The 19,664-nt window shown below is 35.2% G+C and overlaps 1 protein-coding gene across 2 annotated transcripts in view; it reads right to left on the bottom strand.

Annotated features, from left to right (window-relative positions):
- Nucleotides 1–19,019, bottom strand: part of ARMC3 (armadillo repeat containing 3) — a 50,756-nt gene extending 31,737 nt beyond the window's left edge. For both annotated transcript variants that reach the window (XM_010290783.1, XM_010290784.1), the window contains exons 1-7: nt 18,972–19,019; nt 10,197–10,314; nt 8,151–8,276; nt 6,177–6,245; nt 5,638–5,813; nt 4,063–4,257; nt 3,088–3,271 (exon numbers count right to left, since the gene is read on the bottom strand). In XM_010290783.1, coding sequence (XP_010289085.1) covers nt 3,088–3,271; nt 4,063–4,257; nt 5,638–5,813; nt 6,177–6,245; nt 8,151–8,276; nt 10,197–10,314; nt 18,972–19,019 — 916 coding nt within the window. The remainder of the gene's footprint in view (nt 1–3,087; nt 3,272–4,062; nt 4,258–5,637; nt 5,814–6,176; nt 6,246–8,150; nt 8,277–10,196; nt 10,315–18,971) is intronic.
- Nucleotides 19,020–19,664: the final 645 nt, after the last annotated feature.

Below are 19,664 nucleotides of genomic sequence, written 5' to 3'. Positions count from 1 at the left end.
ATTCAGCTCACTGTCATCACCTTATGGAATTATTTATACCAATTTCAAATGAAAAAAAGTTAATGTTGAATAGTATCATGACTAACTGGTTTGGAGTGGAGATAACTCAGATGAACAAAAACCTGTATTATGAAAAAGCATACGTTAATCAGGCTACAGAGCATCTTTAGTATGCTCCCTTTTGGAAAGATTTGCATTTAGATACATGTAAAGAATGGGAACAGCTTCAAACCAGAAGTCTGGCAGACTAAGGCCAAACTTGAGCAAGCATGATCATCACTTTATATACTCTCCGTAGCATTTTGTTGTTGCTGGTGTGTCTGTCAGGGGAAAGCCAGGCCCTTCTTAATCAACAGTCCAGATAATTCACTCACAGATATTCAATAATTTATAGCATTAAATTATGTTTTGCATTCTGAAATGACTGCATTATTTGCTGGACAAGGAAGGAATCACAGTAAAATTCACCACTGTAATTCTGAGCATACAAAATAAAACCATTGACAAATTAATATATTAAATTCAAAATTATGTTACAGAACAAAACAAATTTTCGGAGGCAAAGGGATAATGATTGTGTATAGAAACATGATCAATTTTAATTTATTTAAACAGAGCAGCATCCTAAGAATGCTATTTAAAATTAAATATAGGGTTTATATCATTTAACTTATTCTGAGATTAAGAATAGCTCTTAAGGGGTACATCTGTTTTATAAACAACAACAGAAAGTTACAGGAGTCCCTTTCCAAAGGGCTGAAAAGGGCATAACACAAAATTGTTTGCTAAGATCACACCTATCAGGAAAAAAACAAAACTAAATTCCATCTAACAACAATAATAATTTCAAAACCAGACACTGTTGTATACTCAGCTGCCAGGACTAAAACAAACAGAGAGATACATGTTCTATCATAGCAGAAGTAAGTTTTTAATTTCAATGAAAAGCAGTATTTTTTTCCTCAAGTATGCAGAAAATTCTCGTAAAATGCAACCTCAATTATGAAACCTGAAGAATGTGGGCTACTGTATGGCTATTGCAAATATAATGAAAAAGTCATAGAAGAACTTAGAGCTGTGTTCTTTTACATTGGATTTACATCAAGACAAGTATTAGTATAGCATACATTAATGTTGCAGTTTGGATAGGCTGTTTAGTATATTTACAACCAGGATCCAAACAAACAAACAAAAACTGCAAATATTTCTTTCTTTTTGCACTCGACTACTTCTTGCAATGGCCCCAATCTCACTTTTCTTTCCACTGGAAGGCTGACTTTAGACCAGTATCTCTATGTGTCTGAAATAAATGCAATACTTCTGGGGGCCATGTTGAGGAGCAAGTTTGCTGGAGTGCGTTTCCCACTACACCAGTACAACATGTTGTCCTTTGTCTAACTGGTCATCACCAAAATTCTACAGCTTGGAAGCAAATATTTTAAATATTCTTTTGATCTATTTTCCCAGCTTGCTGCATCCATACCAACTGTCATAGGCTGAAGAAGAGAGCAAACCTTTATAATGAAACCACATTGACTCCATTTGTAAAGAAGTATGACAAGACGATGCATTCTCACTGACGGTAACATCCCATGATATAAGATCATGGGCAGTACTGTAATATATTATGTGTAGCTCTTGCCACTGTGCTTTAAAAATGTTGTGTTCAGACATGCTTCTGTTAACAGCTGCTAAAATATTAGGCCACAAAAACTGAAAATGGTGTGAAAGAGGAAAAGAAGTCCATGCTTATTTGAAGATAAATATGAAAAAAGAGTAAGATGCAGTAGAAAGTAGTAGGAGCAAATATAAATCTGCTTAGCATACTACTTACAAGCCTGTCACCGGACTATAAAAATGATACTGACAGTCCTAAGTAGCATAATAAAATAACAATACAGGAAAATACACAAAGAAAATACTGGCATAAGAAAGTCCCTTCCTATCTTTGATACCTAGACATTAATGAAAATAATTTTCAGTGACTTGCAAAGCTTCCAATAGATAAAAGCATACAGAAACCCACAGAATACTAGGAAAGGTAGATTCCACTCTTTTCACGTATCATTTGCAATACAAATAAATACAAATACTCAGGATGTCAAACTCAGGAAGGTGAGAAAAGAATTGGAAAGATAAGAAGGGGAGCGAAGAAAGGAGGTCTGAAATACTGTAGAAAGGACAGATTATTTTAGCTATGTATTAAATTAGATAACATATTTGTAAAATACACTTAAATTAAAGCCATGATTCAACCACAATATAACAGAAATATGAATGAAATATTTAAGCTCTACTGTCATAGTTACTGCCATCAGAATCCCTTGACATAATTAAATCTTCTATAGGCAGAAATATGTTATTTCTTACATTGCATTTTGTTATATAGCACTACTAGTCATATGTTGCAACTCAGAAACCAATGTATGGAAGGAATTTCAAATGTAAATTTATTTAAAGAGCATCCTTATGGGCAAAAGTGATCAGCATGTTCTGCCTAATTCAGAATTCCTTGATGAATAAAAGAAAAGCGTATAAAAAAGAACTATAAGGTGAATAATTATAAAAAGATGACAATGAAACTATTTAACTCCACTGGCAATATTAATCTGAAAGCCATTTGAAAGGCTTTTTTCATGTCCCTGTTGGAGGATTTTTAATTTGAAATTGCCTGACATTTAGATGAGCAGTTGTATGCAAAAGGAAGCAAGCTTGCGATGAAGTCTTAACTGATACCAATGAGAAACAGTACCAGCAGAGGTGGCTTAAGATGGCACTTACCTGGCATCACTAAACAGAACATAAAGATCATACTTTCAGAGCTCCATTTTCCTTTCTGATGACAGTATCTTGTGATAATATATTACATTTAAAAATAAATTGAGGCAAAATCTTAAAATTTTCATATATATACAGCCTAGCATCTAATTGCTGCTCTGATTGCCAAGATTCATCACTGTACTTCATTCTTGCCAGTGTTTTCCTCAGCACAAGTACTACCCTCAACCAGATAAGACGGCCTCATTCTGGTTGAAAATTTACTACATAATCAAAGTCACATGCATGGATTTTTAAAAAGTCACATACAGTCATAAGCTGCTTTGGTAATTGCCTTTGCTGCATTCTTCTGAATATCAGGAACAGTAGAGACTCCAACAAATGAAAGTAGCTTCTTAAGGCCTCCCGTCTGCTGAATCAATTGCAGAGTATGCACATCTTCAAGACAATTTCCCAACACAGCAAGAGCTTCCACATGTAGATCACTGAATTCCTAATAATGAAAAAACCCAAACAAATAACCTTCAAATCAGGATTAAAATATCTTTGCTTTTAACTTTGTAGGATAATTGTCATAACTTTCTTTTAGACAGTTTATTTATACTACAAAGTACAGCTTTTCATACTAATATGTTTAATATAATTTCTTTGATGTGCCTTAGGATGCAATACAACTTAACAAAACCAGTAAAAACCCCCAAGTCTCTCATTTATATCAAAGTGGGTTAGGCAGGTGTTCAGAAAGGACCTGTCATCTTAAAATTTCAAAAACTTCACGAATTTCTCAACATATTATATTTCCCATGGTGACATCTGAACTCAAGAAGCACTAAAATGAGTCTCATAACAACACAAACAATGAAATTTCCAAGGTAGGAAATTATATTTAAGGCCATTGATAGCAAAGTAAATTCAGAAAAAATATCAGTGTTCAAACTAGGAACCAGCACCAGAGTTCAGCCTATAATCAAAAATTCAGGGAAAACAACGTATAAAAAGCTATATGGTGAATTTTTCTGTTGTAAAACAGTTTAAGAAATGGACAGTAAATGCGCAACAGTATTACTAATAGCAATAAAGCAATAAAACAAATATAAACATTTTGGTAAATCCCTTTGCTCCCTTTCTTAGTAAGCTAGGTATCCTAGCTTATCCTATTTCTATCATAGCTCCAAGTAAGGAGCTGTTTCTTTTTTTGTCACTATTCCATAACATGAATAAAATTTATTAGTCATACCAACATGAGCAGCAAGAACAAAAAAATTTAAGGCAAGTAAACTGTACATTGGTTTCCAGTATCTTCAGAAGACAATCCAATCCTTGATTTTCTCCCAGAATTACCCTGGTTTCTCTGTCTTTGCTAATTACTTCTAAGGTTTTAAGGGCTAACAACTGAATAACTGGGTATTCAGAATTCAGTAGTTCCAGCAAGGGTGGAATTACATTCAATGCATGAACCGCAGCACGGCTTTGAAAATCCTGCAGTAAAATATTCAACAAAGAATGTTAGTGATAGAGAATGTAATAGTATATCAATCCCTGACTTTACAGAAAGAACACCAAAAATCTGATTTCAAGCATACAAGAATGAGTCAATATTCCAAAACTTCCAGTTCTGAAAATTTCTTTCTTTCAGCTAAGAATCAAACTGAATATAACCAAGCCCCAGCAACCTTAAATTCCTTTTTTTTTTTTGCATGACTTAAGTAGACACTACAGAATCTAGTCCTGTCTAAGGGAGCATATTTAGTCTTTTTACTATTTACTGTGTACTCAATTTACTATTACTTTTTGCCAAGTTTGTCTCAACATACATGTTTCTTTGCGAAAGTTTTTTAAATTTAGTTTAATCATTTTTATTTACCTCAGTAGAGGGAAAATAGTTTTCGCACTCTACTGTGGTTGCCTTGCTGTCATCTTTTGTTTTAGTAATTATAAAATGATGATTTAAAATTTAAACTTTAAACAGTGTATATGCAGCTTAATAAAAAACAGCAGCAGATTATATTAAAATAGAAAAGTAGTAGAATATATTAAAATAGAAAAAATAAATAAATTACAATTTGCTTTTAAATAGCTTACTGCACATGTGCAGCATGCAATTATCCTTATCAATATAAGCAAGCACCAGGTGCAGTTATCCAGATATACCCTGCAACAAAGACAGTGAGATAGTAAAAAAGGAGAAAGAGTAAAATGCGATTCTGAATAGACATGCTCTGATGCCCCAAAAGAGATAGAGTTATAAACTGAATTCATTACTGAATTGATTCACTTAAGCCATGGAAGAGAACTGCCATACAAATGCTCCATTCTTTTGCTAAGCAGCATATGGATGACATTAGTGCTGGGTGTGAAAGTAGCCAATAACAAGTCTATTCCTCTGAGTATGGAAAGTAGCTGTTGACAGCATTCACCTATCATTAGAAAGATGTTCAAAATCCTGACTATGGACGTGCTGGCCAAAACAAGCCACAATGCAATTGCAATTAAATCTTTAATTTACTAGATTATTCCAATATTTTGGATAGACAGGTTATAACGCTCATTACTGAGATTAATATTTTCCAACTAAGAAAACAAATTCATATTTAATTAAAAAAATATGAATCTGATTCTGATCTGACTTACATTGCTGTACAGCATGGATAATTGCATCAAGTTCAACAGAATTAGAGGCAAATCAGCTATTTTCGTAAGTAATGTAACAATCAAGGACTTGGGTGTAATGTTTTCAAATACACTGATGAACACTGGAGAGTAAAGGAACCAAATATTTTTAAATTATTAACCCCACAGAGAATGGCAGGGGGAGAGTGCTTATCTGCCTCTGTGATTTAAAACAATAATAAACTTTACCTGCACCAGGAGGTAGATACATTCAACTGAATTCTTCTTAACATCAGGATCAGGGCTCCCAAGCAGTCTGATAAGTGGTTCTAATCCACCTTGCTCAAATATTTGTACTTTAGTAGTATGTTCAACAGCCATGTGGGCTAGACAGAGAGTAGCAAATTCATGGATAACTACATCTTCTATGGGGAAAAAAAGAAATCTTTTTATTAAGTTTTACTCAGCACAGTATATGTTCACTAATGCAGTGGTTTAAAATATTTGAAGCCAATAAACAATAAATTTGAAGTCAAACAATAAATTTGAAGTCAATAAACAATAGCTGTTAATCATACCTGACACCTCCATAAACATGTTGCTCCATCTGTACAACATAAAACACTACTCAGTAAGAGAGATACTCCTATAAAAGCAATTACCTATTTAACATGTAGTATGCCAAATCATAAGGTACAAGGAAGATTTTAGTAAATTGTCTGATCAAATGGCAATGATAAATTATTTCAGAGTATATTTTTGCACAAGGAATGAATACTGCAAGCTACCTTCTGGCGCCAGCTGTGATATAAGTGAATTTGTGACATCCAGTTCCCTTAGTAACTTCTTGACATCATCTGTAATGAAATAAACACAAATACGAAGTCTGAATATGAAGTATGAATATGAAACAGGTTCTGCTCCGAGGGAAATGTACTTATAGTTACTCCCCAAATAACAAAAAGACCTGACTGGGAATGACACACAGCTGAAGTTATACCCAAACCATAATGGGCCCAGAAAACATACAGGAGATCTTCAAGTATCAGATGACATTCTTTGATCTATACAAAGTTCCTCAATGCTTCATTGAAATGTTATTCAAAATACTTGCACCTAGCAGGTTCTCATCAAATATTTCACAGTTTTAGTTGTCAAAGAAGTCATACCCCAATAGTTAAAATTACTTGTGGTTAAAATTATCAAACTAGAAGCAATCCTTCCGTTATTTAATTTTCAAGCTATCACTTTCTAATTTTATGCTAACACAGCCCCCACCGCAAATTGAAAACATGAATTATATAGGTCTTATTAAAATCACAGCAAAGACTTTCAGTATGCATTTTTATTGTTGTCAATGGCAAATTAGTAAAACCACAACCACTCGTTAGAGCAATCAAAAAACATTTCCACTGAATCATAGAATCATAGAACCGTTTACTTTGGAAAAGACCCCTAAAAGCATCAAGTCCAACGAAACATTCTTTGGGACAGACTTCATGTGATCTTACAGGGCTGTGTTGTTACTATTAACACTTACAGTGTTGAAATGTAAGAAAAAAGGTATGAGCTGAATATACTTTTAAAGAAAAAAAACAATTAAGATGTGATTATAAATGAAGATCTTCAGTCATTCAAATCCATGGCTGTGCAGCAGTGTTGGAAGCCAAGGTCTGAAGGAAGTGACTATACGCTAATGTTGAGTTGAAAGTAAGGTAAAGAGCATGAGGTCCAGTGCAACATTAAAAGCAGGGAGCAGTTGATGAAACGACTTAAATAATGGTTAGGATATCACCATGGAAGACAACTGGGTAGAACATCTACCAAAATAAGACCTGATTATATTAATTAGATGTAGGCTTATAAAGCAATGTAAAAATAACAGCTATTGCAACTCAACCTTACGTCACTTACTCTTTCACCTTCAGGTATGTCTACATATCACTCACTGCAGCTTGGTCATTTGGCACTCTGCCATGCAGCATGGATGTAATACATTCATTCTCACCTTATAAAAAGGCACAAGAAAATCTGCATATACCATAGTTAAATCATTTAATAATGGTATGGCTACAGTAGATACACTACCTTGCCATAAATCACAGAATCACAGAATCACTAAGGTTGGAAAGGACCTTCAAGATCATCAAGTCCAACGATTAACCCAAAGCCACCACATCCCCTAAATCACACAATGTCTCTTCAAGACTGCTTGATTTTCACTAGCTCAGATACAGACAACAAAACATTTACAGCAGCACTGAGCTGCAAAGAAGCTGGGTAAATAATGCATGCCAATGCTTGATAGTTCAGGGCTCTTTTTTTTGTCATCAATACTTGAGTTAGCTACTTTAAATTTATCACATTTTCTCCCTTATCACTGTAGTTACACTAATGCCTCAAGTAACAACTGATATTTAACCACAACATTTTCTGTAGATGATAAATACTACTTTATCCTTCTCTTCCAACTTTTGTAAAAGAGTGTGTCATATCCACATTGGCGGGCATCTTACATAGTCAGGCTTTCCCTGATAGACATAATTCCATTATTAAACTGTTTCAATTTGGCCCCATCAAAACAAAAACAGATGTTGGAGGAAAATTAACTTCTCTTCTAATTTTTTTTCAAAATCAGTGGAGTTCACGCTGACTGAATTTGTTCCTTTATTCCGGGCCTTTAACATAGGATTTTTTCACATGGGCCACCTATTGCTTTGATGACCACACTTATAGACATACTAAAAAATGGAGACTCTTACGATTAGAAGCCATGATGCCAAATACCATGATGGCACTTCTACGTACAACTGGATCTTCATGTGAGATGAGTTTATATAGACGTTCCACTGCTCCAAGACCAAGAAGTGTCACTTTATTTTCATCACCTGAAGAGTAATTAGATTAAAAGTTCTGTAAAAATGCAGTAAACTCACAGTTCTAATGTAAGAAAGTAAATAAGCTAGCCATCTTTTACTGGACTGTAGAATCAAAGAATAAAGGCCTGGGACAGGACCTTGGAAGATGGTCTAATCTATACCTCAAATAAACATGTGTCAAATAGTATCAAGGATTAATAGCATCTAGGATTGATTCACATTTGTAAAGCAAAGGATGCTTTGGTCTATTGGACACCCAACTCATTTGTTGTACTGTAGTGGTAGTACAAAAGACAGCTTTCTATGTAGACAAGTATATGCGAATGTTATCATTAAGAACCTCACTTTATTTTCTTCTTTTCTTGCCTTCCAATTTTATTTTCCTGAAAATAACAGTTAATTCATTCTGTGGATCTGCACTACCCCTCAACTGAAGCAACTACCAGGATCTGGATCATTAAATCCCACCTGAGATTTCTGCCACCTGAGAATGGACCACTTTTATCTCTGAATAGGCTCAGGCCATGCAAAGAATAGAATCGTGGTATAAAAAGCCCAAGAAACAAAATCCCAAACCTACTCCTATTCTCAGTTCTCACAACAGCTTTATAATTCATTTTCTAATGAAACATGCCTGTCCTTTCTGGCTACAAGTGAGCAATGTGAAAAGAAAATGGAGAACTATGTTCATTCTCAGGCCAAAATGCAATTAAAATATAAGAACTATTTTTTATTGCAGGATGGGACTTAATTTACTAGCAACATTCAAGAAATAAATTAACTGCAAAGTGAAAACAACTCCTTCCCTTGTGCCACACTGCAAAGTTACAGTTTAGTCTTCTGGGAGATTGCAAGAATATGTACATTAACAATTTAAAGGATTATTCATTTACTAGAAACAGAAAAATTAAGTATCAGTCCTTTTGCAGTATGCCATATGTTACTGTGGACAGCAGGGAAGGAGCCAACGAGAGTTTATGGTGTGTGTTTCATAGCTGTCTTGCAACAGTCCAAAATCTCTCTTCTCATATTCAGAATTTGGTTGCATGCCCCCAGCCAAGCTTGCCATATTAAGCTGAACATAAGCATCTTTCAAGAACCCAGTGAACCCTAGCCAACTGTCAAAGCCTTCAGCTCTTTCACAACTTCAGCAGTGTTGACAATTGCCATCAGTATAACAATTGGCATAATTTTAAAAGAAAACATAAATTAAATGGAAATTAATATTAAAACAGATTAATTATACCAAGAATGCTACCAGTGTATATCAATTTGAGTGTCTGGCCTAGAATAGGTAGGAGGCAACTTAGGAAATTATGTGCTACATAATTTTGAGCCTTTGTTATACAGTTGTCTTCTGGGTACCCAGAACATGATGTTTAGTTATAGATAATACAGAGACCTTTGGAAGATTCGGGATCTTGGAGACTTGTTAGATTCCCAACACATACAGAAATAAGCTTGATAAAGGAGGCTGAGCAGTCTCCAATAAATCATCTGTTACAGAATTACTGACACAAGAGATATATGCAAAAATAACAGAAACAGGCTAAAAAGTAATTTCCATTAAAAACAGAACCTTGAAATACCTACACTAGTACAGAAGTTTCAAACTGTAACATAAAAAATACAATTCTTTCCCAGATGCAGATCTGCTGCTCATAACAAAAAAGATCTAGGTTGTATCTAAACCAAGCTCTATAAGACAGAGAAAATAAAATTCTACAACAAAATTATAAAAATTTCCTTCTCACAAACCACAAGACTTCTTTATAACTGCAAATACAGGTTTGACAGGTATTTCAGAAAATCCTCTAAACCTTGACAGAGACCTTTGAGATAAAGATTTCAGTGCTAGGAAGCTAAAAAATTGGAACTACTATCAAGTTCTAAGCAATGCAAAGGAAAGCTCATTACAAAAAAACTAACCTTTTGATGCAAATTTATACAGACCATCACATGCTTTGGCCAAAACTTCCTCTTCAGGAGAACTAAGCATTAACACAACTGTTGCTGCTGTTTTGCTTTCAATCAACAAAGGATCAAACTACAAACAAAAAAAAGGAAAGAATAGTTTGATTTAGACTGAGGCTTCCCGTGTGCTGCAGTAGACTCCACAATTAATTTTAAAAAAATTTAGTTTTATACTAAATACTAAATTAGAAATATTAACGTGAGTCATTATTTACTTGGAGAAATCCAATATTTTAATAATAATTTGAGACATTGTTGAAAAGTAAGAAAGAAAAGTGACTTCCAAACATAGTCATGCCCCGTAAGAAGATTTTGGGAAAACCCTGACACTCCACTGTACATCTAGGAATTCTTGAAGGCAACAAGCTATGTAATTCTGTTACGCATGTAAAAGCATCCTGCAGCTTTGGAACCAAACACGAGAAGTTTCTTTAGAGTAGCTGTGCACAGAGTCTATGAACTTAGGTGGTATATAAGGAAGAGAATTTGGTTACTCTGTGGCATGGACACTTGCTGGTTGCTTTAAAAAAATAAAAGGACCCTTCCTGTGCCTTCATCAACTCAGTTCACTAGCTCACCATGATCTTGTACTAGCTGAAGTATTTCCATGATACAATCCCTCCTCATCTAGCTAGAAATTATACAGAGTGTTAATTTCCATTTCTGACCTCTGTCATCTGGCAGTTTTCACCCTCTAAATAGACTCTTCGTGACAAAAGGGAATCTTCTAAAAAAGCCTTTCATTCTTTACAAAACTCAAGGATTTCTGAAAATTCTACCCATTAAAAAGTTTTAAGTTCATTTGGATTTAAGATATTTTTTAAAATGGAAAAACTGTCTTCTGTCTTCATGCTTTAGGCCTCTAGAGTATCTGTGTTACATACAGAAACTACTAGATACTGGAGTCATGCAGCCTCTCAGTATCAATGATTTATTTTTAAAATACAGCAGATTAATCATTTAAGGTAGCAATAGAAATTGCTTAAAAATTATTAATAATTTAAGATAGCAATACAAATAGTTTAAAATATTATTACAATGCATACTTATACCATATATATTTTAAAATGTCTATTACTTGTTCTAATTCATTTAAAAACTCTCTAATAGCGACATCAGAGGCACATGTTACTGAACAATAAGGGCATGATGATACATACAAATCAGTTGACAAGCAAGGAAATTATTTGGAGCAAATCTTTAAAATAGTAATGAGTGTACTAGAAGGAAAATGAACAAAAAGGAGGCTTTTTTCTTCTCCCTCAAACTTGTTTAAAAATAAGGCAAAATATAATACTTGTACCCAGATTTCTAAATTCATGGGTTTTGTAGGTTTTTAATCTAAATAATTTCATCAACCTCCCTGAGGCATATCACACAATTTAACAGGCTACAAGATCAAGATCCAAGTTTATTAATAGTTCAGAGATTGCCTGGCTAATGTGCTTAACTGGTCTCCCTAGCTTCAAGCAGGCCTGAAAACCTGAAGTCACTGTCCAGCTTCATGCTTTCTGCAAGAAGGTGGAAGCATGGGACAAGTCCATGGAAAAAAGCTCCTTTTTTAAAGAAAATATAATCAGCTTACTGTACCGTAAGTCATTTTGCTTAATGATGACTTAGCAACAAGAAATAAACCAAATAGTGGCACACTGGTCCAAGTTACATCTTAATGATGGGCCTAAAATGATGGAATTCTTTATGGGAATTTTCAAATTGTAAGGAGGCAAAAAATTCAACTTATCACAGCAACATTCATTCTACACAGTTTGTTCATTCTCTCCATATGAGATGCAAACAGAAGAATTAAGAGATGACTTAAAGTCCCTTTAGCCACCTACATACTTCTCTACTTCTGCATATTTGTGTCCTTGCATGGACAGAACATGATCCTCCAGATAAGTGCTATGATTTAAGCACAAGACGTATGTCCCGAGTCTGGCCAAATACTCACATGGTGATGGGATAAAACTGTAATTTTTAGTAAATGCTGTTAGTCCTCGATAGAAAAATAAACACAAAGATTGATCTTGGATGAAGTTTAATAAGAAATGAAATATGAAAGAAGAGTTTTAAATCTCAGTTATTTATTTACATTGATCTAATACCAAAGACACTATTATGTTGCTCTTTTTCGTTGCCTCTCATGTTCACAAGTAATCATATAAACTACAATTCAATGTTAATTCCTAGGATTTAATGACAGGTTGGCACATGAGAAGAGTGAAATTGATCTAATCTTTATCCATTTGTATAGACATTAGATTCACTAATAGATTCACTGTCTGAAATATTCAATAGGCACTTTCTTATTATAAGCAGTTTTGTGCTGAAAACACAGTATGAAGAGTCACTGAAATCAACGTTTATCAATGTTTAACAGGTCAGAGGCTTGAGCAGATCAGTGATTTGCTGGGAAGTAACACTGTTCATCAAAACTATCATAGCACTGGATGAGATTTTGGTTTATCATAATGCCAGAATAGCTCGAGTTCCCCCCCCTTTTTTTTTTTTAAACAAACAAACAAGGCTTGCTCCTAAATCTTCATACATCATTGCAGACTCTTCCCTTAATGGCATATACAGGACAGATTATGTGCTAGAATAATACACCTGAAGTTACAAACAACCTTGAATTAAACACAGAAATTTAACTGGTTTATAAGCAACCAACATTCCAGTTTGTATTAAGAAAAAAGCAAGTTAAATGAAAAAGAAAGGTATAGTTCAAAAACTCCGATATGTTTTTCATCATGATTTTTGTGTACATTTGACTTCAAAGCCGTTAGAAACTGCAGATTATTTGGGGTTTTTTTGGCTTCCATCAGCTTAATCTAGTTGAAATTGAAGGTAATACAAAATACGTTTCCAGTCAAATCAAAGACCCATCTAGCCCAGCATCCTGTCTCTGACAAAGCCCTGTAACAGATGTGGGCAAGCAGGCCATTAAACTTTGCTTATATTCCCTCCCTGACTCCAGCACTCTGCAACCTAGAGAACTGGTGAGCTAGTGATTTTACCTCTTAGTCTAAGAAAAATCTTCCACCAGTTACCTTCTTAAATAATGTTTGAAGTCATCTGTATTTTAGCCACAGGTATGACTGCTTAGCAGTCATATGAATAGTTGTGCCTTTTCTTTGTTTTACAACTGTCACCTGATAATTTTATTTGTCCTCCACAGTTCATTCATCATAAGAAACAGCAAAATAAATAACACCCATTTGCCTTCTCTGTATATTCATCATTCTGTTAGTTTCTATAATATTCCTCTTCACAGTTATTTCCTCTGGGGATGAAGAAACCTACTCTTGTTAATCTTTCCTAATACAGAAGCCACTGTGACTATTCTTCTTATCTTTCTTGCTACTTTTCTATAGTTCATCTGTACCTTTTTTGAGATGGAAACACCAGAACTGTCAATGGCATTCAACATGTGCATGTATAATGGATTTGCTAGTGACATGATGTTTTGCCTTTTATATCTGGAATTTGAAATGTTGTATTTATTCACTTTTGCCTACTTAGTAACTGGCTGCCATTTTCATGAAAGTATCCACGTTAATTCTAATAGACTGGATGACACAGGTTGCAGAATAAAACCACATGACATCCCACTGGCAACCTCTCTCCATTACAAAACCTGAACAGTAATTTGTTTTTGTACCTTTGCTTTCTATTTTATAACCAGACATTATTGCCAGGAGAGGAATTTCTTTTTACCCTTTAGTGTTTATGTGAGGGAAGAGCCTGGTCTAAAAACTTTTGAAAAAGCTAAATAACTGTATCAAACAGATCATTATTATCCACTTGCTCACTGACTCCTCTAAAGAATTCAAATAGATTTCAGAGATCAAACTCTGCTCTACACAAGCAATATTGATTCTCCCCCATTATTATCATATTTATCCATACATCTTTTTTTTTTTTTTTTTTGGTAACTATTTCTTCCAATTAACACAGCATGGAAGACAAACTTTCTGGCCTGTAACTAATATTTCTTTTTGAAAATGAAATTTTCTACCCTCCATTCCTCTCATACAAAGAGTATACATTAAATACCATAAGTAACAGTACCACAATTTCAGATTTTAGTTATTTTTCACTTAGAACAAGACCTGGACAAATACTATTTATTCATATTTGGGCAATTTCTTCACATTTACTTTAGTGATTTGCTACATAGCTTTGTCTTTTGACACAAAAATAAGTCATTTTGCTTTTCTTTTATGACTTTAATCACCTAATAGTATCCCTTCAAAAAGCTTCTTTCTTCTAGTCAATTTGGAAAACCTTTATTGCTAGTTTTTGTACCCTTGCTAGTTCTCTCCCAAAATATTTTGCTGCATTGTGACACTGTGCTTTTACTTTTCAGTTGTGAGTGCAAGGGTTTTTTTGTTTTCCCATTTAGATGCAAATCCCACCTTTTGAAGGGTGTATTTATCTGCTATTATTCTATTGTTTTATCATGCTGTCATTTAAAAATAAAATTCTTTAAATTTAAATTAATTGATTACAGGTCTGCTTTCTCCCTGCACCTTCCGTAGACTTTTTAGAAGCATTACCACTCTCTGATATTCTTAACCTCTTTTCCTTTACCTAGAAAAACAGATTTAATATATACCTGGTCATGTTAATTGTTTCAGTTCTGTCATTGTCTGATCTCCTACATTAACAATATAAAGCTAAGATATTCCACTGAATCACAGAGAGTTGATGTTGGAAGGCACTCTGGAGGTGATCTGGTCCTACTGCCCTGTTCAGAGCAGGGTCAGCTAGAGCTCAGGGCCTGTACACAGTTTGATTTTGAGTATCTCCAAAGATGGAGACTCCATAACCTCTCTGGGCCACCTGTTCCATCATCCTTACAGTAAAAGAGGATTTTTTTTCTTATGTTTAAATGGAAACTCCTGGGTTTCAGTTTGTGCCCATTGCCTCTCATCCTTTCACTGGGCACCACTGAGAGGAGCTTGGCTTGCCTTCTTTACTCCCTCCTATCAGGTATTTATACACATTGACAAGAGTCCTCCAAGCCTTCTCTCAAGACTCAACAGTCCCAACTCTCAGTCTCTCCTCATATGACAAATGCCCCAAGCGTTTGGCAGTTCATGTCTCTCTGGAACTGAGGAACCCAGAACTGGACACAGCACTCCAGGTGTGGTCTCACCCACTAACATGGAGCGGAAGACTATAGTCCCCTACCTCAAATTGCTGCAACACTCTGCTTAATGCACCCCAGGATTTTGTCAGCTTTCTTTGCCCCAAGTGCACTTGCTGGTGCATGTCCACCAGGATCACCAGCTCCTTTCCTGTAAAGCTGCTTTCCAGCTGGTTGTCACCCAGTCTGTACTAGTTACTCCTTCCCCAGGTGCAAGACTTGGCATTTCCCTTTATTGAACTTAATGAAATCCCCATTTTCCCATTTCTCCAGTTTGTTGAGATCCTTCTGAATGGCTGCACAACCATCTGGTCTATCAATCACTCCTCTGAACTTCGTATCTTCTGCAAACTTGCTGAGGGTGCACTTTGTCCCATCGTTCAGGTCACTAATGAAGAGGTTACCAACCCTGGGATCAACCCCCAGGGCACACCACTAGTGACTGACCTCCAGTTGGACCTCATGCTGCTGATCACAACCCTTTGAGTCTGGCAGTTCAGCTAGTTTTCAATTCATTTACACTGTCTATTTATCTTGTCACAGAACCACAGAATCATTAAGGTTGGAAAAGACCTTCAAGATCATCAAGTCCAACCATCAACCCAACACCACCATGACCACTAAACCATGTCCCAAAGTGCCACATCCACACGTTTTTCGAGTCCTTTCAGTGACGGTGACTCCATCCCCTCCCTGGGCAGCCTGTTCCAATGTTTGACCACTTCCTCAGTAAAGAAATTTTTCCCAATATCCGGTCTGAACCTCCCCTGGCACAACTTGAGGCCATTTGCTCTCGTTCTATTGCTAGTTACTTGGGAGAAGAGAACAACGCCCACGTCGCCACAACCCCCTTTCAGGTAGTTGTAGAGAGCAATAAGGTCTCCCCTCAGCCTCCTCTTCTCCAGACTAAACAACCCCAGTTCCCTCAGCCGTTCCTCATAAGACTTGTTCTCCAGACCCCTCACCAGCTTCACTGCCCTTCTTTGGACACGCTCTTGTACTTCATCAGCTGGTCTATAAGGATATTACGAAAGACAGTGTTGAAAGCCTAAAGTCAAGTCAAATTAATACTTAGGCATTAATTGCTCAAAAGAAGGTGTTTCTATGGAGACTGAATTTCAGGACTTGACAGTGCCACTTCATATATTCCACCATTTTATCATCAGTGTTGTGAATGAAGCCATTTTCAAAAATACTCAGGTATCTGTAGGTTTATCTATAGCTTTCTTTCAGTGATAATGCCTCAGTATTTTCTCTAGTGGTAATCTTAGGCTTCCCTTTCAATTCTGTGGCCTAGCTGATGATCAAATTGTACTATTGTCTAGACCCAAATTAATGAAGGTATATGAAAAGTTCATCTGCCTGAATTACAGTCTAAGGTCACCCATATTGAGATAGAAGCTCAAAGCAGTATTTTTCCTAGAGAAGCCCAATTCTCAGAACAGATAATAGTAAAAGACAAATTGTGAAAGGCAGGGAAAACAGAGTCCTCAGGAATACTTTCTGAAACATATAAGCAGTGGCTAGGCTAAGAGATGCATTTCCCACCTGTTCCTAGAAATGTATAAAAATTAGTCATCATCTGCACTACCATATATTCTGAGCATTCCACACATGCAAAGGTCCTCTTTTATAAGCTTGTCCACATTATCTCAAGGCTTCTTTCCTTGCACTTCACTTTTTCATAAGCAGATTATCCATCAGAATACAATAGCTAATAGGTCTTGTATTTTGTCTGCATCTAATTTCCTGCTATCTGGAATATCCAGGTGAAATAAAGGTTTGAGATTTGATTTTACATGATCACTATTAACAATATTGTCATAGCTAGAAATTTTTCTTGGTTGATGGCTACAACTAATCAATTATCTATTTTCATATTTAATACTGTTTTGCTATGCAACATTCAGGGTTTTTTCCCCGATAGGACTGCTAGAAGAGATATGCTAGCCTGAAGTACAATAAGGGTAAAAACCAAGCCAAAAACTGCATACGGACTTCACTCTTTCCAATTCTTTCCTTTTTATTAGTTTTGCTGACCTTTTCTGTAAGTTTAATTTCTTCAGTTGTTGAATATCTTTTCTAACATTATTCACAGTTTATTATAGTAGTTAGTAGCCTGTACCATACTTTTCTCCAGAAACTCTAATGGTGTCTTTTGGATCTAGAAATTGTGGTGCTGCTTCTAGTGACTTTCTAGATATTTACTGAAAAGGTAACTAACTCCAGAGGGAGTTAGCTCATCTGTATGCCTTAAATCTACTGTCATGCCTTTCAATTTTTTTTCTTAGACGGCAAAGGTAATTAGTTTTAATTCTTCAGGCCTGTTTTAATTAGTCTTATGCACATATACTTTCTTTGTGTCTCGGACTGGTTTTCTAGGTTATTCCATACAGAAATGGCTTTAGATCCTCTCAATTTATCCTCTCATGTTGAAGTTTTATGTCAAATCTCCTTTATTACTCATTGGAGCTTATGAATTACATTTTTAATATTAATATTCATCTTTCCATAGAACAGTTGGGCAAAACCTGATATCAATTGCCATGCCTCAGTGCCATCATGGATATTGGATATTACTGTCTTAGTCAAAATTATTTATGCTGATTTAATATTGAAATTGTGATGTAGTTTTTGCTGATCAACTTTTCTATGACCTTTTGCTCTTGCAGTACCATCACTCTTTACAGACAAATGCATTGCTGTTTTAAAACAATCTATTGAACTTTGCATTTAGTTTCATGCTCCTCTGTGGGACTCATTGAGGTCCTGATTTTCATTAACTTAGTTATTATCTGGCACAGAGTTTCTATTATACTCTTTTCAATGTTTCTGTCTTATTTCCTCTACTTCTTTCTGAATAAGCCAATTAAACTTTAAAGATACCTATATTTTGAGCCTCTATCTTTTGGGGGGTCTCTTTGTACCTTGTGAATTTATAGAAACTCTTGAAAAGTGTGCTAGTGTCAGACCTTGAATCTCCACTTTTTGGAAAAAAGTCACATTACCACCATTATTCCATATTTGGCTTCATCTCTTGTACTTCTCACTGTGGCACTTCCAATGATACCACAAAAACCTGAACTGCTGCTAAGGACTGTATATCTTTGCAAAAGATCCAGAATATGTAGTACTGTCATTCAAAATATCTGTAAAATTTTGTATTCAGTAAAAAACTGCAGATCCGTCTAGGTTCTTAACCCTTTCATCCTTAAAGAAAGGGAATGTCTCCACAGTTGAAAAGACAGGCAGATTTCAGGTCGCTCTTCTCCTTTCTCCTTTGATTTTTACAAATGGAAAGCTAATACTGTTCTTAAAATAAAAAGAAGCCTGGATTGTTTCATACATTATTATTTGCAAAGCCTGCCAAAGACAACAGTCTCCACAAAGAACTACACATGCCCAGTCACTCTGGTTTGTATGCTGTCCAAGAAAAGCAGAAACAGAATCATCTTTAAAAGACATTTTTAGAATAATGTGGGTAAGCTAAGAGAGTAAGGAACTATGCAAGGATGGTAGAGCTGGGCCTATAATTGTGTAATGTTTATTTTATAGCACATAGCAGTTTATAAACTTACCACATCCTTGGGTGGAGGCTCTACTTCCTTCTTTACTTTTTTACCCATTCTAAAAACAAAAACAAAAAAAATAAAAGCAGACAAACAAACTCCCTTCTGTGTTTTAGGAATCAGTTTACCAGTGATTTAGAAAAGCTTGCAAGACTGACTTTTTCCATTCATTTGACCCACCTAATCAGTTTGAAGATTTCTTTGACATAGTAATTTCTATGCAGAAAGTTGTCCCTTATAAACAAAACAAACTTTCTAACACTTGAACACATTTGGTAAAATACATCTGTCAACAAAATACATAACTAAAAAGAAAGATGTGAGACATCACAGGCTCAAGTTGTAATGTGGTACAAATACAGAGGACATGCTTTTCTGTAAGTTAGTTTTATCTGCATCTATAAATCATATATGAACTTGAAGGTCCTATTAAGGTATTTCCCCATGTTTGTCTATACATTTTATGTTGGCAAATGTTCTATACAACTGTAGAATATACAAATAAGTTCTACCTTGAAAATGTGGTTCAAATTAAAGTTGAATTCTCTGTTCATATTTCACAGTAGACAAAAATCAGGTCTGCAGGTATTAAGAAACAGTTTTGTACAGTACAAATTTCACTGATCTAAAAAAGTTACATCTATTTACACCAAGTCCAGCTTCTGTCTTCTGCATTTTTTTGTATTAGCACATGTGCACGTG

This window comes from Phaethon lepturus, unplaced genomic scaffold (genome assembly GCF_000687285.1).
Source record: "Phaethon lepturus isolate BGI_N335 unplaced genomic scaffold, ASM68728v1 scaffold9247, whole genome shotgun sequence".
Lineage (NCBI taxonomy): Eukaryota > Metazoa > Chordata > Aves > Phaethontiformes > Phaethontidae > Phaethon > Phaethon lepturus.
Note: the sequence above shows the minus strand (reverse complement) of the source record. Positions and strands in the feature narration are given on the sequence as shown.